Source organism: Protopterus annectens, chromosome 1.part2 (assembly GCF_019279795.1).
Source record: "Protopterus annectens isolate FY-2018-M chromosome 1.part2, PAN1.0, whole genome shotgun sequence".
In the NCBI taxonomy this organism is placed as follows: Eukaryota; Metazoa; Chordata; order Ceratodontiformes; family Protopteridae; genus Protopterus; species Protopterus annectens.
In genome coordinates this window covers 453,743,509-453,766,080 of record NC_056727.1, presented here as the reverse complement: position 1 = coordinate 453,766,080, position 22,572 = coordinate 453,743,509, and the positions used below count along the sequence as shown (strand labels likewise).

The following is a 22,572-nucleotide window of genomic DNA, read 5'->3' as shown; positions in this document are numbered from 1 at the left end:
AGTGATTTTTTTTTAATTTGTATTGGGGAATGCTGGGTTATCAGTGCATTTTTTGGATGTTACCCTGACTTGGGGGATACTTCTAATAATTGTTTCACAAGTGGAATACATAGGAAGGAGACTTTTGTTAACAGTTATTTGCATTATTTGAGCAACAATCCTGTTTTTATGAAACATAATATACCGAAGGGTCAGTTTATTCGTGCTTTATGAATGATTTCTGTAGAAGCTGATTTTGAATCAGTAGTCAGCTTTATACAGAACATGTTTTTCGTTAGAGGTTACCCCTCAGATTTACTTGGCAAATTAGCTAATGAAATTAGAACAAGAAGGGCTACTGATTTTCCACCGATTTTGAAAAATGGTTTTACTACTATTACAAATAAGCCACAAGGAATCACACGTGTTAACAATTTTATTTTTTATTTTTATTTTACATATGTTGACTGGGATAGTCCGACTGGATGCATGTCCATTTTCAGCGGAGGCCTGGGGAGAAAAGCTCCAAGGGTAAGCAGATACAGCATTACATAATACCAGCATTACATATTACAAACAGACTATTTACAGAGATTACATAAGTAAGCAAGTTAAACAAGTTCCACAGGTTACAGTTAGTCCTGAGCACAAGTCAGGATTAAATTAAATTACACAGTAAACTGGTTAACAGATTTTTACACATTCTAGAGAGAGTTAGTCAGGCTAGATACAATGACATAGCCAGTTAAGTGACAAATGTTGTTTGAGTCTTGTTTTAAATTGACCTAAGGTGGAAAGTAAGGTAATATCAGCTGGAAGAGAGTTCCAGGATCTACTTACAGAGTTTGCAAAGAGAGAATCACCGGCTGCGTTATTAATTTTGCTAGTCTGAATTAGTAGTTTGTTAGAGGATCTAAGCGGTCTAGGATTGTTATAGGGGGTGATAATATTTTTAAGTGCAGGAGTATTGTCTGGATTATAGAGGATTTTATAGGCCATAATCAGTTGGTTATACTGGATTAGGCTGGGTAGTTCAAGCCAACCAAGCTGATTTAGATTGATGCAATGATGTGTCCTAAAAGGCAGCCCAGTGGCAAACCTGGCAATGTGGTTGTAGCAAATTAAGAGTTTGTTAAGGACAGTCTTGTTCAAATTCGAGAGTAGAGGGGATGCATACAGAAGGGTTGAAAGAAGGTGAGAGCGAGCTATGGCAATTTTAGCTGGAGGGGTTAGGAAGGCTTTTATTCTGTAAAGTGACCCTAGATTTTTATTGATGGTTTTGATAGTTTGGTTAACATGTAGGTCAAATTTTAGATTATTGTCTATGATGACACCTAATAGTTTTGTAGATGGGTCAGGGGAGATTATTTTGCCATCATTTGATTTTATGGTAAAGGTGAAAGCGGTAGACCTACGTGTTGGTAAAAATAACAGCATTTTAGTTTTTTTGGGATTTAGGATCAGACGATGTTCGGAAAGCCAGTTTTCTATTGTATTAAAGGTGGTCTGGGTAGCTGACCATAACTCTACTGGAGATGTGGCTGAGCAAATCAGAGTAGAGTCATCAGCATATTGGATACAGCTGACTTTTGGGATGACAGTATAAAGGTCGTTAATGAAGATGGAGAACAGCAAGGGCCCTAGTATAGAGCCTTGTGGTACTCCGAGGGTGTTAAGTAGAAGGTTAGAGAGTTTGTTCTGCCAGAGGACAGCCTGCTGTCGACCATTCAGGTAGGATTGAAACCATTGGAGGGCTCCAGTATCTAGACAGAATGTTTGCAGGGTGTGGATTAAAAGTTGGTGATCAACCATATCGAATGCCTTGGAAAGATCCAAAAAGAGGGCTGAGGATATATAATTATTGTTGTGATTATGGTTTATGGTGTTAGTAAAGGCTAGGAGGGTTGAAGTAGTGCTGTGATGAGGATGGAAGCCATGCTGAGTGTTTGCCATAAGGTGATTTTGGATTAGGTGGTGCATGATTTGTCTATGAATACATTTTTCCATAATCTTTGCAAGTGGAGAGAGTATAGCTATTGGCCTATAACTGGAGAATTCAGTAGAGCTGCCTCCTTTGTTTAGTGGGATTACATAGGATATTTTCCAGATGGTGGGAATTTTAGCTTCTACTATGGTTCTATTGATTAGTATTGAGACGGGGTAAGCAATAGCATCAGCTGATTTTTGTAGGTACCCGGCAGGGAGTTGATCAGCAGAAAGTGTAGTGGGTTTTAATTTTTTGATCAAGGTATGGATAAGTGAAGTGGCGACTGGTTGGAAGCTGAACACAAGTAGGTTTCTAGGGGTGCTACTTTCAGGACCAGGGGAGCTAGGAGGTAGTTGGCTAGCTAGGGCTTAAATTGTCTCAGAAAAGAATTGGTTAAAACTATCAGAAACATCTTCAGGGGTTTTATCAATAGTAGTAGCAGGGATTGGGGTTGAAGTTTGTCCAGGATGTAGTAGATTATTTAAACCTGCCCAAAACTTCTGAGGGTTATTTTGGTTTTCTGTCTGTAAATTACAGTAGTATTGTTTTTTGTCTTGTAAAATTGATTTTTTGGTTTTGTTCCTGGATTGCCTGTATTTAATGTGATCTTGAGGGTCTTTAGAAGAACACTATAAAGCCCATGCTTTGTTTCTAAGGGTAATTTTGAGTTTAGACTCTATAGAAAGCCATGGTGCAGTTTTTGCCTTGGTTCTCTTTGAACGAACAGGTGCATGCAAATCAAGGATCTCAAGGAATTTGTTGTTAAAGTATGCTACTGCTTCCTCAAAGGGGAGGTGTTTTAGAATAGACCAATTACATGAGTTTAGTTCTTGTTGGAATTTGGCAGGGTCAAAGTTTTTATTGTTTCTAACCTTTCTGAGTAAGGGTTGTTGGGAATTAATGGTTTTGTGCTTAATTACATATGTGAGAAGGTGATCGCTTAGGCCATTAAGGAGGGTACCAGAGGTATACAGTTGGAGGTGACTGTTTATGAGTACCCAGTCAAGTATACTTTCCTTTTGGTTGGGTTTACCTATCCTGGTAGGGGTGGATATGATTTGTGTAAATGCATGCAGGTTAATATGGGTGGTTGGGGATTCTAAGGAACAGGTGCCCCAGTCTATGTTAAAGTCTCCAAGTAGTAGGGTTTCTTGGGGGTAGTGACATGATAGCCAGTGCAGGAGATCTTCAAATGTAGATATATTGTCACCTGGGGGAATGTACATACAGATGATATTAATGCATTTATTTTTATTAAGTTGCAATTTGGTGGCAAGAATCTCCGAGTTATTAATCTGAGGAGGTTGTATTACATCTATGGTGACATTCAACTCAGATTTATAGAGTACAGCTACCCCACCCCCTTCCTTGAAGCACGATCCAGCCTGTGTATGTTGTACCCAGGTGGTAACACTTCATTGTCTTTGGTGTTAGGTTTTAACCAGGTTTCAGATAAACAGAGAATCTCAGGGGAGTGGACATCCAGAAGTGCATGCAATTCATGTACCTTGTTATTAATGCTTCTAATATTGAGATGACAGACTAGGAGAGAGTTAGTTGGCCTATTAATTGTAGGTTTGTAGCTTAGATTACAAGTAGAGGGGTTATGTGTATCTGAAGTGAGTGGGCCAGGGTTGGGGTGAATATCACCACCAAGTATTAGGTTGAGTCTATACTCGGTGATGAACTTCAGGAATTTGTTTATTAGTTTGTGGTAGTGTTTGGATCTAGGGCTAATGTGCCTAGGGTTGAGATGTTGATAGACTGAACAAGATGTTAGATAGGATCTGGTACTGTAAGTATGGTTGAATGTGGAAGGATTTGCAGCTTGGGCGATAGTATGGCCTTTTGGGACCTGAAATCCCGTGAGAAACTGGTTTTCATACAAGGTAAGGAGGTATGGTGTGAACAAGAGGGGTAGTAAAGAGGCGTATATCATTATATGTGTTTAAGCTAGTGAGTGAAGGAACTTTGTTTTACCTGGTGATGCAACACCAGAAGATAGAGTGGTGAGGTAAAGGTACTGGAAGGGGGATGGGAGAATGCCAGATGAAAGCTAATAGGTGCTATTACAATGTAGGTAGTAGAATGGGGGTGGGTGGAATTATCCCAGATGAAAGCAGATAGGATCTAGAAAGTGGGGGAGTGGCTATAGTACTATAAGTTTAGAGGTACTGGGGTGGGAGGAATTGGGGCAGGGAGGGAGCGAAGAGAGCCGAGCGAGGGCAAACGAAGGGCTATTGCAGTTTACAAGGTTTCCTAAGGTGTCCTAAAGCTATAAGGTAAGTATTACAGCTCTTAATGTAAGAGTCAATTTACTTCAGTTACAGGGGAAGGAGGCAACCACTCAAGTAGAAACAAAGAGCCCTATGGCTGACCAATATGGTGACCTGCTTAATTACAAAGCACTGTAAGTAAAAGCTTAACAAATGCTTTTTGTGTGTAACCTACTCTGTTTAAATGTTGAGAGAAACTGATTGCAGTCCTGTAGACACCGTTTTGTAGGGAACTGTAGAGTTCAACTAGGAAAAGAGAAAAGTAGAAATTCTAGGGTAAGCATGAAGGCAACAACAGGCAGTTATTATATAATAATGCATTCAGAAAGGTTTGGTGGGCAGGTAAAGTAGCATACTTCAGAATGAACTAAGATTTATAGCTAAGAAACCTAAGCAAGAGAGCAATGCAGTAAATAAACACTTGCCAGATTTTAAAGATATACCAGAAAAACTAAATCAATTATTCAAATTGTACAACTGGAAAATTGTCAGTAAAAGCACTTCAGGTATAGCTAGCCCAAGTTATTCAAGTCATAAAAGCACTTCTTCAATGTGTGTGTGCAATTTAAACATTAAAAAAACACATGCAGCAAGGAGGAGCTCTGATTATACACTTTCTCTAGGTACAGGTTCAGTTTAAACACAAATATTACCACAGAAATTCAGTAAAGTCACTAGCTACTTATAGAGCCTCTGAAAAAATAGAGCAGTCTGTGCAGAACCAGAATTTAGCTGCAGGTCATTCAGTTACACAAAAACAGTAAAAGATCCATACAATGAAGAAACTTACACTAAGTCACACCAGGTCAGCCAAGGGGGGAAGAGAGAGGGAAATCGTAAGCACCTAGATTTGAAAATGATGCCTGTACTGAATTGTAGCAGTTTAACCTGTTTGAGGAAAGAGGGGGGTGGGGGAAAAGAGAAGGCAGTGGGAGTGGTTACAGGGAATACCCTGATTGATTCAAGACACCACACCAGAGATAAGTTGAATGTAAGGGCCTAAAATCTGCACTCACCACTGTGTTATTTGCACTCAGTACTTTAATTTTAATGTTACTTGCACTCAGCACTGTAACTTCACTTATGTTTAGCTGGAAAGACAGACCAACAGTATACAAGTTCTATTCAATTCAAGTTCTAACAGCGCTAACACAAATACTTTTGGTACTTCTTGTATTTTGGATATGTCTGTTGATGCATTTAACATCAGGTCCATTATTACTAGAAACTGGAACATCTTATGCGGAAATAGCGAATTAATACAAGTTGTAGGTGATAGACCCAATTTTGTATATAAAAAACTGTTTAAAAAATGTTTACAGTTTGACTCCATATATAAAAGTACCCCTGACAACAGCAGATGCTGTAAGGGGATGTATAAATGTGGTTTTTGTTCTTCATGTCGTTTTATTTTAGAGGGACCCTATTGATCTACCCTGTTTGAACAGGACACTTTCCATTGATGGTGTATACAACTGCAATACTAGTGGCATAGTCTATCTTGCTGTTTATTCTGTGTGCAATGAATTTTATGTAGGTATGTCCACACGACCACTTAGTAAAAGAATTAAAGAGCACTACTATTGTAACTCTATTTAAACGTTCTATTACATGTAGTGGTTTTAAAAAGTTTCTGTTTGCTGTTTTGGAACATGTAGTTAGAAATATAAGAGGGGGGGGGGCTATAAGGACCAACTGGTACAAAGAGAAACTATGTGGCAGCTCAGGTTAGGGGCTGACAAAAAAACTGGTATTAATGACTCAGTAAATATTAAATGTTTTCTGAAGAATAGAAGACTGAAGATTTTAAAATGAACTGTCTGTTATGTTATTAGATGTGTGCCTTTAATTGACTGTATTCCTTTTGCTAATGCACTTGAAATAATTGATTGTTTTATTAGGTAATTATTTTGACTTGATATATAAGGGGATGCTGTTGTGTGCATTTTATTTCATTCTGAAGAAGTCTTTTGAGACAAAAGTGATATTAAACTGTGTTTTTCGCTACTGCTGGTGGTTTCCTTCATTGTTCGGTCAGACTGGTGGTTTGGTTTTCATTAGTTTTTGCTACTGCTTCATCCCTGGGACTGTTGTTTTTCCAATATTCCATGAGTCGCTGGAATTGGTACTGCTGCATATACATAATACCCTATAACTGTTTGAGCTTAGTACTGTTACAGAGGCACAGTATATGCATAACACCCCATGATGCTTCGAGATAAGTATTGCTGCAGAGGTACAGCATATGCATAATATCCCATGACGCTTTGAGCTTAGTACTACTACAGAGGACAATATATGCATAATATTCCACGAGTGTTTGATAATATTCCACGAGTGGATGCCAATGCGCAGTGTTTGTATAATATCCCATAAGGTTTTGAGCTCAGCACTACTCCAGATGTGCTGCATATGCATAATGTTCAGCCTCTGCGATGGTCCAATTAGAAATATAAATCCTTTCCTTGAATGGAATCTGTATTTTATTATTTCTGGGGATACTGGTTGCTTAGATATTTATCTGATGTAATATTGGTCGCTTAGATATTTATCTGATGTAATATTCATTTGCCCCTGCATGTCTCCTTATAGTTTGGAAGCAAACAAAATGTTTTTTCAGTGCACTAGAAAAGAGTGCTTAGTTTTATTCAGACTTCTCTGAAGGTATATGTTGTTTTTTGCACCGGAAAGCATCATTGCAAATTTGGGAAGCAGGGAAATAAGTGTTTTGGATAGCCCATTGTTCAGTGATGTGGAATTGTTTTTCCCTGTAGTCTGTAAGAGTTTTCTTTTGTAATGCAGGACTCCTCCTTTAAATAACAAATGCAAGATGAACAGATTACACTGTCACAATGATCTGCATGCTGACTTAGTGATGCAGTTCCTCTGTAATATATTGCTTTCCTTCCCTTCTGTTTTAGCTTGATTAGGAGACAGCTTCTTTTTAGTGTTATCTGCAGACATAGCAGAAAACGATGACAAACGCTCTGCTTTTGGCTTTAATAACTTTACATCAGATGCTGCTAAATGTTTTGCTGGAACAGACTGAAACAATCTGTGTGCCCAGTGCTTGCTACACAGTACATATAAGAGATGCATCAGTGAATTTTGACACTGCTCAGAGAGAATGCCACTCAAACGGAGGCAATCTAATAACAATAAAGACTGCAGCTGAGGCTGTACATGTCCAGTCTTTACTCAACAACATCTCCTTTAGTGACCACACTGCTGACTCACATGATCTGTGGATAGGATTGTATCTTCCAGTGAAACAATGTTACCAGGAGCACAAACCACTGAAAGGCTACATCTGGATCTCTGGTGGTGAGGAATCCGACTATTCCAACTGGCAGAAAGAGCCTACAAAATCCTGCACTACAAGGAGGTGTGTTATCCTCACTTACAACTCTGAAAAGTCTGACAAGAACATGAAGTGGTCCGATGTCTCATGCAACAAAATGTTAAAATACTTCATGTGTAAGTTCAGTTTTAAAGGTATGTGTCAAAGGGTTGCTTTGGGTGGACCAGGGAAAGTAACTTATACAACCCCTTTTGCAACAGAAAGTGCTTCCTTATTATTAGTGCCATTTGGATCTATAGCAATGGTGTCCTGCACATCTAATAATCCTGATGTGGATAAGACTTATATATGCAGGGAATCACAAGAAACATTCCACTGGTCTGCATCTGGGCCATTGTGTGCAACTCCAGAATATGGATGTACTTTTAACAATGGGGGGTGTAGTCACTCTTGTAAAGAAACTGAAGGTGGTCAATTTATATGTGAATGTCCTGATGATTACCAACTAGCCGAAGATCAAATTACTTGTCTCCCATGGAACTATTGTGAACCTAATCCCTGTGAGCATGGCTGCATCAGTTTTAACAATACATTTCAATGCATTTGCCCAAAAGGCTATCATCTAACTGGCAACCAGAAGAACTGCAGTGATGTAGATGAATGTGCTAGTAAGCCTTGTGACCATCTCTGTATCAATACAGAGGGCAGCTTCCACTGTCAGTGCAGTGCTGGGTTTAAATTTGTTAATACACAATGCCAAGACATTGATGAGTGTGCCAGATCACCCTGTGTTCAGGGCTGCATGAATACCATTGGGAATTTTATTTGCTACTGCTATGAGGGTTTCATAATGGCAAGTAAAGATCAGTGCATTGACAGGAACGAGTGTGAAAAAAACCCTTGTGAGGACATGTGCTCAAACCTGAATGGCAGCTTTAAGTGTTCCTGCAGGGAAGGATATGCCCTGGCACCAAATGGTATTTCTTGTGTTCCTCACCATAAATCAACCACCATGACTAGTAGACCAAGGTTAAGTGGAAATGTGTTGCCTAACTCACATCACACAGGTGATCAATCTGAGCAGACCATTCTCACAGTAAGTGAGGTACAGAACTCTGTAACCCACTCAGCGGTCTCACTTAAACCTGTTCCATCTGATGAGAATGCCTTTGGAACTATGCCTTATAGCACTGTAGCAGGTGAGCCTGACGCAAGTTTGCTGACCACAGACAGCCTGTTAAAACATGCTCCGCAGTCTCAGGGACATAAGTTACTACTACCTATTGTTACAAGCAGCGCTGTACTTCTGCTTGTCGTCTGTGCAGTTTGTTTACTGATATGTATTAGACTGAGGAAGAAGAGGAAAACTAAAGGCAATGACGTAAAAAAAAGTGCAGCCGATAATTATTACTGGATGCCAGGTAATTAAGTGGCATGAAACAATATGATCTCAGCAGAGAAAAAAGAACTAAAATATGCTTGGACTCCTCAGGTCAGGGAAGAATGTGAACCATGTATTTTATTGTTACATACGGTATGTGTAACTTAGTCACACATAGTGTTGTAGTTGTCATTGGTTAACTGCAGTGCTTTAGCTGTGTAGTGTCTTATTAAAGTTAATTTACTGGTGACTCTGGATACTTGCACAAAAATTAGAGTTGCCAGTTACAGTCAGGCAAGTAAGTAAGGAGAATGGGGGGGGGGGTATTTTATTCTGTTCTTTGTGTTTTGTATGAATAAATTCATAACTGGCAGTAAATGCTTAAGAAAAAAAAGCCCAAGAATGACCAAGTCACAACCTTAAAAACAAAGCAGAAAACATGCTTGCATTATTAGTTTGTTACATTACAGCAACTGCCATTCTGACCCATGAGGATGCAAAGATTCTGTTAGTTTAAGTCACTTTCCACATTTTTATTGTTTGTTGCAATAAAAGTCACAAAGCCAGGCCTTCCAGAAGACAATGTGTTTAGTGAATTATGTTAAAATAACAGAGGATGATTTTTTTCTTACAGTGGCTGGCATTGTGTACAGCAATATTCTTGAAACGGAGTTGGCAGCTATTGGAAAATCCTGTTATATCAGTGTAATTAGGTACTGTAGCTGTTATTTATTGATATAGTTTGGAAAATTAATGTCAGTTACTGACACTGGCACTGACAGCACACTACCTGCTGTCCTCTACTCTGGGCCTTTCCACACCAATACACAATTACATAAATGTGCATTTGCGCATGTATATATACATATATATTTCAGTGTACTAAATGCATATGTGGGTGTATATTTGTGTGTGTGTGTGTGTGTGTGTGTGTGTGTGTGTGTGTGTGTGTGTATATATATATATATGTATATGTATACAGTGTGTTATTAAATATGTACGCATGTGTGTTTGGGTTTGTGTGTGAGAGTCTATATTCAGTGTAATTGCATAATTACTTGTACACGTGTATATGTGTGTTCTGTGTATAAATACATATTTATAGATACATATATATAAAATGCTTTTCAACAGAGGTACACACATTTGAATTTATTTACATTTGGGAAGGCTAGATACTCTTCATATGCATCCTATAAATCCAACAACAAGCATTCTTTCCTGTCATTGTTCTGTACTTGCTGGCTTTGGAAATGCTCAGATGGATGAAAGCTGCACCGCTTTGCTTTCTTTGTTCTGTTTTGGATCAAGAAAGGAAGTCTACAAGTACCATTACAAGTGAGGTGGGATAGAGTAGGATGTAAATATAAACTCATTTAATATGGTTAATAATGCTGAAACAATGTGTCAGATGAAGTCAGTGCATAAGGGCAGGTTCTACATATCCTACTTAGAACTGTAAGATCTGTTTCTTACTTGTATATAATTAAGCACCAGAAAAGACAGAAATTACTTGTATTTTTTCACACAAATGGTAGACTGCTGCACTCTCAGTGCATGTAACCTAAGCTGACTTGTACCTGTATGCTTAACCTTTAGTCATCATGTACTGGTTTGTTGTTAACCGACTTCATCCTGTAGTGCTGGATTTAATTCCCTGAGTTCTCACTTGCAAAGTATGCAACTTAACTAGACAGTACTCTCAGGTTGCCCCTGAAAAGAGAGATTTATGACAGGCACCCCAAGGACAAAACATGAGCAAAAGTGCAAACACACGCACACACACACACACACACACACACACACACACACACACACACACACACACACACACACACACACACACACACACACACACACACACATGCTCAATGCATGTTCTTTACTGGGAAGTTAAATACTTCTATTAAAATCACAGCTGTCTTAAAGGACCAGTTTGAAAGTACCTAATTTTCTGACAGTTACTCCTATTTCCATTCTACGCTAGCACTGATAAAGGATTTGTGGGAGTGGAGGAATTAAAATAACCAGATAAATAAATAAAATAAGAAAGGCTACCTGGCAGCCAGTCATTTTGCCACAAGTGAAAGATTTGCCGATTAGAAGTTTAGAATGCAGGCGAATAAGAGACAGAAGTTGCAGTCTTTCATCCAGAGGTTTAAGAAACTTTATGAAGTTATTGGCAGATGCAGTCTGATCCCAGTAATAAAAACAAAGTCCCTTTAGGTAACTACTTTACCTTTGCATACACCTGACATTCCTCTCAATTTAGCTACAATAGCCTGTTATCCATATCACTAGAGAAGTAGGTAGGCTCTATGCTACATGGCTTGTTTCTGTGTTAAGTCTCTGAGGTATATAAGATTTTGAATTATGGATGTATCAGAGCAAATTGTCTGCACGTGATGTCTGTTAGCAAAAATTGTTAAGTAATATGCCAATATAAATGTTTTTATAGCCAGCAGACTCGCAAGCAGGACCCAAGTTGTTAGAATTAGAGAGTCCACCTCTCCAGAGAGGCCAGCCCCAAGCAGAGTCCCTCAGGAATCAGTCCTGGGACCGGTCCTTTTTGGTATTTACTTCTCTGAAATCAAGGCCAATGTCAAAGGTCTCTGGCTCACCAAATTTGAAAATGATTTCAAATTAGGCGCAGTCATAGAATTCCCCCATTGGCACTATAGTTCTCCAGGAGGGGCTGACACAGACACATAACTTGTGTTAGAGCCATGGACTAAAACTACATGCCAAGATATCCATGATAGTATCCTTCTAGAAGTCATCCACCCTGGTAACTATCATTTTAACAGTATACCCCTAAGAGCTGACCCAGTAGTCAGGGACTTGGGTACACACATAGACAGTAATCTAGCCTTTGGCCATTATGTGTTTACCTTAGTGAAGAAATCATTCCATGTTATGCAACTTATAAACAAAGGTATGGCATCTAGGTCCAAGGAGGTCATTGTTCCATTATATTCAGCATTCATCAGACCTCTCATTGAGTTCAGTGTCCCTTTGCTATGTACCTAACCAGGCACATCTAACAATTGGAACAGTGGTTCCTTACTGAAAAAATACAGGGCATGCGTAACATGTCCTATGCAGACCACCTCAAAGCCCTATCTCTGTATCCTGTGTCATACAGGCTATTGAGAGGAGATCTATGCCTGATATATAGGGCATTGTTGTACCCTTCCCTGATGGACCTCCTGCACATCCACAAAACAAACAGTACCAGAATTACCCATTCTAAAGATTTAAACCTTGCCTGTGATATAAATAGGACCTGCTGGAGAGACAGGCATGTATCCCAGATACTACCCCTTCTCTGGAACAAGCTCCCCATCCATGTGAACCTGATTCAGATGTAACAGGTGTTACTTGGCAATTGGATGGGGAACAAGAAATTCATCCCTGGTTTGGCACCTAGGTCTGTAATGGACCCTGGCTATCTGTAAATCTCCCAAGCCCCTGCTTACAGTTGTCAAGAATACCAGAACTTGACAGAGATTTGGGATGCATGGCTAGGGTTAAAAAGGTCTTAGTGGTTGTTAGCCTAGTAAACGCCTATGAAGCTATGAACCTTTGCACATAAACCTGATCATTGTCTGTCAACTCAGCATTAAGATCTGCTGAAAAAAGCACCAAAGGCAATTTAGTTTTGTATTCTACTGACAACAGTCAAGATATATTCTTGTGTAATGTTGCTAATTACTATATAAATATAAATTATATAGATAGAGAGATATAGATATGGGTATAGTAACTGATGTGACGCACACTGGTCATAATAGACTATTTTAGACTCAGCTCAGGAGAGGATGCAGAACAAAAGAGACGAAGAGTTTACAACATTAGAAAAATATACAGTGCATAATCAAAAATTAATAGGAGATGATTAAAGGTGTTACATATATTGGATTATAACGTTTATATCTACATAGCAGTGATAAGTATTTGTAGAATACAGTAAAGTGAAATTGTGTTCAGTATAAAAATGTATTTATATGCATAATGCATATTATTTGTGTAGTTATATACAGTAAGGTATTACATGGTATGTAGATTGGTGACGGCCTTAGCATGAAGCACCTATAGGGGTGATTATTTTAGCAAGGTCAAACAGTGGGGCTTATCGGTGTAGTGCATGAAGTGCCTTGAGTATACGTAGGCTCTATTTTCTGTTATAATATTGTTTGTGTGGAGGTCATGGTAAGACAATGCGCAGCAACATGTGATGTTGCCTTTGTTGTAGCATTTACACTTCCCTTGGTGAAAGAAATTAACATTTAGTTTTCTCCTGAAACCTGGGAAGGACATTGTGTCAGTTTTTTAGTTGTTATATTTATTTTGTGGAAAGATTCTATTGAGAATTTGAAAGATTTTATGAATATTTTGAACACTTCCATAAATTTCTTTTCAGTTGAAATATATTTAATCTACTGAATCTCTTCATTTTTTGAATATTGACTTGAGCAAGACTTTAGAAAGAGCTAAGTTTATTTCTAATATTTAAATAAAAGTACTTTTAATAATTCTTATTTTCATTTAATAGTAACCATCCCATATAGATGAAATGTAATGTGGGAAAAGGACAATTTGGAAGGTTAAGTACAATGTTTTCATAAGACTGATGTTTTGAGAGGAAGATGATTTTAAGACAAATGTTTATAGATAGGAATTATTTAGATAATATAATAAGAAAGGTACAGGGGAATTGGGAAAAGATATTTGCCCCAATCTTAAGGAAGCAATTAATTACAGGGGTGAAATCTGAAAGGCTGTTTAACAAAGCCATACATTTAGGTTTTTCTATGGATGTAAAATTTATACAGGAAATATTGGAGTGGCACTGGCACATTTTATCCTTAACTGAGGCGGTGTCCATACATAATTTCACAATTATCTAATAGATAGCCAGCTTCAGTCGTCAACCCAACATGGCTTCTGACCTCCTTCAGAACACTTCAGCCCGGCACAAGGAACACAGCCACGGACCAAGTAAAAAGACTTTAATGAAAAGGTTTAGCACTTTCTTCCCCTGATAGGGACTTCCTCAGAGCATCATACAATAGTTTGCCCAGCCTTTAAATACACTTGAATTAATTAATTACATAAATTAACACATAATTAACTGATACATTCCATTTAAAAATATTTAAAAATAGATGCTGTATATGTATATACATATGAATAAGTAAACATAATACACTCATTTAAAACATAAAAAAATAATGATACTGTTCCATGTATATTCTAACCTAATAAATGTTTTAACTTTAAAATACATGCTATATTGGTAGCCTCATTAATTCCTGGATACTGAGTTGCATCTAATCTCAACTGCCATTTCAGCTCACAGATATCCAGGTGTAAGTCCATAATTTTAACCTGTGGATCTCTAACTAACTGTTCAACTACCAAAAATGTAAAATAATGATCACTATGTTCTTTGTTGTTGTTGTTGTTGTTTGTCTTTTAGGCTTTTCCCAGTTAGGGGTTGCCACAGCGGAACTCCGGTCCGCTAATGACTGGCAGTCGATTTTTATGGTGCCGAGTTGCCAGCCCAATGACAAACCTTCAGAGAAGGCACACCCATTCACACGTCTTTCTTTAATATGCCTAAATAAGGCATTGGTGATTCCCCTTTCCTAGTATCTGTGTTGTGTTCACTAATCTGATTTTTAGAAATTCTGCTTGTCTTGCCTATATAAAAAAATAGGACACATTTGGCACTTAGCCATGTAAACAACATTGGTTTCTGACCTCATCACAGCACCGCTGCTTCTTTGCTGAGTTTTGTCAGTACTGTCAACTCCTATAGAAGCCTAGTTTCTACCATCTTCCTATACTTATCAACAGCTTTTGATACTGCCTCTCACCAGAAATTCTTGCATAAACCCTCATCTTTAGGGCTCACCAACTCTTCGCTGCAGTGGTTCCATAGTTACCTCTCAAACAGAGGGCAAGCAGTGAAATGGAAAAATTATTTCTCTGCCTTCTTAAGATGTCCCACAAGGATCTATATTAACATCTTCATCAATAACATATACACTGCTATAAAAATACTACCCTAGTTCAACAAACTCATGACTTGACCCTAATTTGCTCTGCCAAACATCAAGACTTAACATGAGAATCCTTATCAATTGAAACATGGCTAAATAACTCACAACTACATCTAAACCCTAAAAAAAAAAAAAAAATAACTTGCTGCTCTTCACCCCAGAACACAAATCTACCAAAATAACACTATTAACTATCATCTGTGCCAACAATACCATGATCAATAAAATAAACCACGCAAAATTACTAGGGGTCACACCTGGTCAAAAAAAATAATAATAATTATCAAAAGCAAGATGCATTATGCAGAGTAAAAACCTACCTCACTAATATAGCCGAAGACATATACCTTCTACTTTCTTACTGTCATCTCAGTACTCTCTACTTCCCCAGTCTTCACTAACACTCAAGTCTCACAACTGTCCAAACTTGAGAAATGTTATAATAAAATAGCCAAATTTGCAGTAAACTATAAGAATCCAGCACACCACTGCCTAGCCCTCAGAATTAAACTGTTTAGAACTACCATGCCACCTAACTGTTTCTCAGCTAACTACAATACACAGACTTCTCTATAAGCCAGAAAATTACCCAGACCTTAACAATTTAATATAGCATTACTTCCCAATAGAGTTTTATGCTCTAGAGAAAAATTACTAATCATTATAACCAAATCATCTGCAGGTGACTCTCTGTTCAAATAGTGTACTTAAACTATGGAACACATCCCACTACCAATGAAATCCATTTAGAGTGCAAACAAACTCAATTAAAACACAACTAAAACTTCACCTATCAAATTAATGGATCTGCTGCTGTACATCTCCGGGATAAATGCCTCTGTTAGCTTCAGCTTGCCATATAGTCAAACGATTTCGCTTTGTTCAGAATCCTTTGCCTAAGAACAAGCCTTCACAAATGCCTGAATTGTTTTACTAGCATCTTCCAGCAATATAAATTATTTTGTGGCACTGCTTAACCCCACTTCTATACTTCTGATATAAGCCTTATGATAGCCATATATATAACCGTCTCTTAACCTGCTTTATACCCCATGTCTTAACTACAATATTAACATTTTGTACCCTATCAAGGTCCATCCCTCATCTCCATTTCTTTGAATTTCTAAGCACATGATTTATTATCTATCTGACAATCCCACTAATACACCTCTTCAAATGTTCAACATCTGATAATGCATACATATCTTTTATAAATAAAAACAAATAAATATAAATGTAGTTAAATTAGCAAATGTATGTGTAACTGTTAATGTACATTATTTAATGCATGTTCATGTATTTTACTGAATATCTGTTTAAAATGTTAGTAATATGTAAATGTTGGTAAATGTTGGCTTTTCTCTCCAGACCGCAAGTGAAAATTAATTTTTGATTAAACCCAGTTAGACAGATCTGGTAAACAAAAGTAAAACAAAAACAAATACAATATTAATATAATAAAAAGGTTAGCGATGTACAGGGGAGTATGACTATTTGTGGATATTGTAACCAATATAGCTTTATTAATTTATTGATATTTATTGCTCCATGTAATAATTTGTTTTAGCGCCCTGGCCACTTCAATTGTAATACTTTTGGTGTAGTGGCAATTGCTACTTCCCTCCCTTTTTATTCATATTCTATAGGTAAGACCGAGAAAGCATTGAGAAATAGAATTTATCAGCATGTGTACTCCATAAAAAGGGATTAAAATAATGCTTTAGTGACACATCCAGATATATGTCCTGATTTTAATTGATAAATAAATAAATAACTATCATATTAGATGGGGCAATTTGAGTAAAAAAGGGAATTGTATTAGCAGTTATATTTTAGTACCGTTAAAGCACCTGGACTGAATTGAATGAGTTCCGTGACCAGTGTTCTTATGGACAAATGCAGTTGTCTTAGATGAATTTCATTGATGAATGCTTTGTATGTGTTTAGATTGTTTACTTTTAAAATTAAGTGACAGTGTTGTGTGATTGCATTCTGAATAGAGTCTGTATTTGGTAACAGATGAAACCAATTAATTTTTGCTGAATAAAGTCATTTTTGATGATGAACCTTGCCTCATGGGTTTTTTAGTAATTTTTTGGGTGGAGTTTTGAAGTTGGCAGATACACCATTTATTTGTTTTATTAGGGGCCATGATTGAAAATGCATGATCTGTTTGCCTCAGTTTAGTGAAGGGAGTTAGGAGATTGGAGGTGAAGCTGGACATTGACTACAATGAGAGCCTGCCATCAAAGAGTAAGGATTGTATGTGTATAAGTCTGAATAAAATGTAGACTATAAGAAGGGCAATTGTTTCTGCAATGTCTATGCATTTGGCTTTAGTGAAGATCTGACAGTGGTGCACTGTTTGGGGGAGGTATATATCTACAAAAGGCTATTGATGGTTTGGAGTAAGGAGGGATTTCTTTTTTGAAGTGATGTTGATTAAGGGGAGTCCATGTTTGAGCTGTGGTAAAAGGACTCCTTTACCTTTGTCATTTCTACCTCTGGGAGGAAGGAAGTATGAGACTTTCTTACAGAAAAGAGAACTTTATTGACAGTGGCTTTAGTGATTTGAGTGTGGTGCTGAACATTGAGAGTGGGGTATTGCCGAATGCTGTGTTATCTATATATGTGAACATTTCCAAGGGGTTCATTAATATTTTAATGATTAGCAAATTGGGGGTAGTTTCTGTTAAGTCTTTGTGAGGTGGCGAGTAACATAGTTTTGGTTTTCTTCTCCACTGGTAATGCATAGTACCACTGAAACTGTTGCATCCCAGTTGTGTAATCTGGTAACTGTATCTTTGAATCACTTTACAATTATTTGTGCATTTGCTTGAAATGATTGCACTTATGATGTATATAATTTTAAAAGACAGTTTGAATATTGGCATTTATTTTATTTCTGAATTCCCCTTCAGACAACTAGAACAACAGTTATATTCAATGTTCAGTGTTGAAATTCAAACTCAGAGCTCCTAGGAGCCAGTTAAGAGTTTGCTAACAGTTAGACCAGGAATTTAAACAAAAGTTCTATACCGTTTATCTATCAAGAACTCGAAAAGTTTGGCACTACCAACTTCCCTTATATATCTAGGGAGAAAGTTCCATATTGTTCCTGCTCTATGATGAAAATACCTTCTCTTAACTGTTGTTTTACATCTGGCACTCTCACATATAGATTGTTATTCCAGGTAAAGATACTATGTCCCAAAAATGTAACACCAAGCAAGGCTGGTAATGCCTCATTTCTTAGTGATTTGTACGCAAGAATCAAGTCACCTCTTAAAAGCCTATAGCTAACCTAGTACAAGGGAAATAATCTCACATCTCTCTTTATAGCTGAGGTTTTTCATTCTTCTCACTAGCCTTGTGACCATCCTCTAGATTTTCTCATGTCTATTTATTTGGCAAGCATTATAACAATCGAAAGACCCACAGTATTCTATCTATAACTGGTTGTAGGGTAGAGGTAACAAGTGGAATTAAGACTTCTTTCTCAATACTGCTAACACTCCTTAAAATGTCTTTTAAAAGGCTATAACACTTCCTCACACCTGTCTAGATGTTTGTGTCTTTCAGCTTTTCCCGGTTAGGGGTCGCCACAGCGGAACTCCGGTCCGCTTATGATTGGCAGTTGATTTTTACGTACCGGCTTGCCAGGCCTGACGCACAACCTTCAACGAAGGTACACCCATTCACGCATGTCTCCACACAGAAGACGCTCTTGCTGAGAATCGAACTGGACAGCGTCTTACTGTGAGGCAACAACGCTACCGCAGCACCACCACCGTGTCACACCTGTCTAGATATGATCATCAAAGTCCAAAACATCATTCACCATGTGTCTTAAATTTCTGACAGAACTTACTGAAGTCAAAATGTCATTATTCAGCACTTAAGGATAATGGTTATTTCCAGAATCAAAATGCATCACATTACGTTTCCTGGCACCAAATTACATCCCATTTCAATGACCCAAATTAATAAAATGTCTAGATAATTTTGCAGTTTTATTATGGTTGTATATATTTGTAACTATACTCCAACTGTAGTATCATCAGCAAATTTACTTAATCTGGTGTTATCTCATACTGGGAACTTAGATAACAATAGCCCAAACAACATGGGACAAGAACAGATCCCTGGTGGACCCCCAAATCAACATTTCTTATTTTTGAAAAGGAATGCTCTGGTCTCACTCTAAATTTCCTTCCTGATAGCTAGTTTGCTATCCAGCATACAATGTAGATATTCATATTATGTTTCATAGCTTCAGGTATGGTGTGAGCTTGTGTCATGGGGGTTGCATTAAAGGTCTTCTACATCCATCCATCCATCCATCCACATTACAGGTCTTCTCCATCCACAACCCCTTTTTCTCATTTTTATGCATGGGGTCAGAGTGCCACTTCAACAGTGACAGTTATCTAGACACAAGATTTTGTACTGCCAGGTGGTTAGCCTTACCACAGTAGTTCTGTCACACCACATACTCACATGCACACTCACACCTATAGCCAATTTAGAGTATACAATCCACCTACTGCATGTTTTGGAATGTGGGAGGAAAGCAGGGCACCCAGAGGAAACCCACATGAACACAGTGAGGACATGCAGGCTCCACACAGGAGGCACCTCAGCTGAGAGTTGAACCGGGGAACCTCTTGCTGTGAGGTGACGATGCTATCCAGGTAAACAATTCCACTAGCAAGACCCACGTCCATTGAGCAACAGGTGTCATCATAAATCTGAATAAGATCAGTCAAACATGATCTCCCCACAAGGAATGTGTGCAAACCCCATGCCTCGCAAGTACGGTATGCCCAGCCAAACCAAAATGAAAGAAAACACAAGAGGCCAGCATGTGCAGCTATAAATATTTTTAATATATAATAGTAAGGCATGTAATGCCACTAGAAAGATTTAATCCAATTCAAACTGGTTTCGGCTAAGCAGCCTTCCTCAGTGAAAAAGCAAATTACATCCTTACTGCACTTCATGAATACTTATACAGTAAGGATGTAATTTGCTTTTTTTTGAATCCCATACGTAACACTAATGTATGGGGAAGGGTATTTTCTTTCCTAAATCATCTTAGTTGCTTGAATAGGAACTTTTCATTCATCTTAGTTTTCTCGGCTAGATGGTTCTCATTGTCAGTTCTAATTTTCACAGATAAACTCCTTGAGGATTTTTTTTCTGTAATATAGCTATATTTTATATAGGCACACATAGTACATTTATACCTCTTCAAGAGGGCCTTTGCTTTTTATTTTTCAGTTGTGATAACTTTTTTGTCCACCATGGAGTGAAGCGTTTGTTGTGATGCCTGGCCACACTAACAGGTACAAACCTGTTTATTAAGGTGCTTAATTTACCATGAAAAGTATCTCACTTTTTTCAATTGATTTTTCTTCTAGTTGCCTCTTCCACTGTCAAGGCTTACTCTTTCCAATAAGCCTTCTCTTAAATCAGCCTCTGAGATGCACTAGCTGTGCTATTACTAAAATGTCCAGACCCAGACAGGATCTCTAGAACCTCTTAATCATAAGGTCTCTTTCTTAAGAGAGTGCAGTGCTCTCATTCATGAAGAAGGTCACTGAATTAAATAATAGTGTAGCAATGACATGGAGTGAGTTCGGGATGAACACTGATTAATCATTTAATCAGGCAATATATGTTACAAGCTTGTGTCATATGCTAATGAATCCCATAATCACACACAGCATACATTGAACTTGCACTGAAGGTAATTAATTGTGTAATCAGATAAAGAATACAGTGAGCACATAGTGTTGGTAATTAATCCTATAAATGTACAGAGCATACTGTGATCTTGAAGTGGTGGTAATTAATTCTGCATTCAAATGGAATATGGAGTGGTCTGTTGATGGTGGTAATTAATATTGTAATCCAGTAAGAGTATGCTGCAAGCTTGTGTTGATAGTAACTAATCTTGTCATCATATGATGCATGCACTAAGCTCATGCGAGGGGGGGTAATTAATTATGAAATCCGATGGGGCGTACACTGAGTTTGTACTAGTAATAGTTAATCTAGTAATCATATGAGGCATGATGTGGGGGGAATAAAATGAACTAGTGCTGGTGGCAGTTAATCCAGTGTTCAGATAAATCATGATTATGCCTTGGATGTGGTGGTTTATTTATTTTATTTATTTATTTGACATTTGTTAACTGGGATAGTCCGACTGTGTCACGTAACCCATTTTCAGCGGGGGCCTGAGGAGAAAAGTTCCACATTTAGACATTTAAGCATATATACAGCTAGAATACAATTTTTACAACAATAATGTTAGTTAAGACTTAACACAATGCATTTAGGTACATACACTGATATAATACAATTTTTAAAGCAATATTGTTAGTAAAGACTTTGCACAATCCATTACAAGCAGAATAGAGTTGAAGAAAGAAAAAATGGCCAGTTGCTTAGAGTTTTGCTTAAAATTTAACTTAACTTCTAAGATATTACAATGTATTAACAAGAGAGTACATGAGAAGACAATGGTTAATGTACTTAGCATCATGTTAATACAAGAATAGGTTTACACTAGAGTATATAAATAGCTTTACTTAGAGAAGGGGAGAAATAACATAGAAGATCTGAGTAATTATACATTTAGAGGGGCTTAGAGAGACAGAAAGAAGAACGCAGACTAAGTTTAGTGTGAGGGGAGGAGAACTCTTGGTGAGTCAGTTTTTCAGAACTAGCATGTAGCAAGCTCACAATGGTAGCAGTTAATTCTGTAATCAGACAGAGCATGCAGTGAGTCATGATGGTGGTAATTAATCCTGCAGTCAGATTGAGCATGCATGCATTGAGCTCATAGTGGTAACAGTTAATCCTGCAAAAAGATCGAGCATGCAATGATTTTATGATGGTGGTAATCAATTCTGTAATCTGACCAAGTACAGTGAGCTAATGGTGGTAACTAATCCTGCAATTAGACATAGCATGCAGTGAGTTTGTAATGGTTGTAAATCCTGTAATCAGACTGAGCATGCAGTGATCTTATGATGGTGGCAATTAATCTTATAATCTGAGCATGTGGTGAGATTGTGATGGTGGTTATTAATCCCATAATTAGACAGAGAATGCAGTGAGTTTGTAATGGTGATAATTAATCCCTTAATCAGACAGGATTTATGGAGATTGTGTACTGAGAGTAAGTAATGCTGTAATAAAGTAGTGCACATAATGAGTTCATGCTGGCCATAATTTAGCCATTGAGGATAAAGATAGGTTATAAATTGCCTATGACTACCACTTAAGCAATTTTAAGGTTATACCACTTAAGCAATTTGCATAATTTAAATTCATAGAACACATCATCAATTATGTCATATCAGTCATGCATACCTAAACAGTATTATTAATATATGGGAATAAAACACTATTTTAAGCTTTTAGGTTTACATATCACAACATCTATAATGACAAACTATATTTTCTGTTAATTCCATTTGTAAAAGGGGGATATCACCTCCATAACAGCCACATCTAGTTCTTAAGGATGGGCTTTTAAGGGGGGGTCCAGTCCCACTCTTTACAAA

General features: G+C 37.6%; 1 protein-coding gene across 2 annotated transcripts in view; it reads left to right on the top strand.

Moving 5' to 3' along the window:
* CD93 (CD93 molecule) overlaps positions 1–22,572 on the top strand; it is a 193,163-nt gene that overhangs the window by 89,474 nt on the left and 81,117 nt on the right. Inside the window, exon 1 of one of the 2 annotated variants that reach the window (XM_044057012.1) lies at positions 7,119–8,964. The exons of the other annotated variant lie outside the window; for it this stretch is intronic. Within the exon in view, the coding sequence (XP_043912947.1) occupies positions 7,218–8,964 (1,747 nt within the window). The 5' untranslated portion in view covers positions 7,119–7,217. Of the gene's footprint in view, positions 1–7,118; positions 8,965–22,572 lie in introns of those variants that run through there. 2 annotated transcript variants of the gene reach the window in all.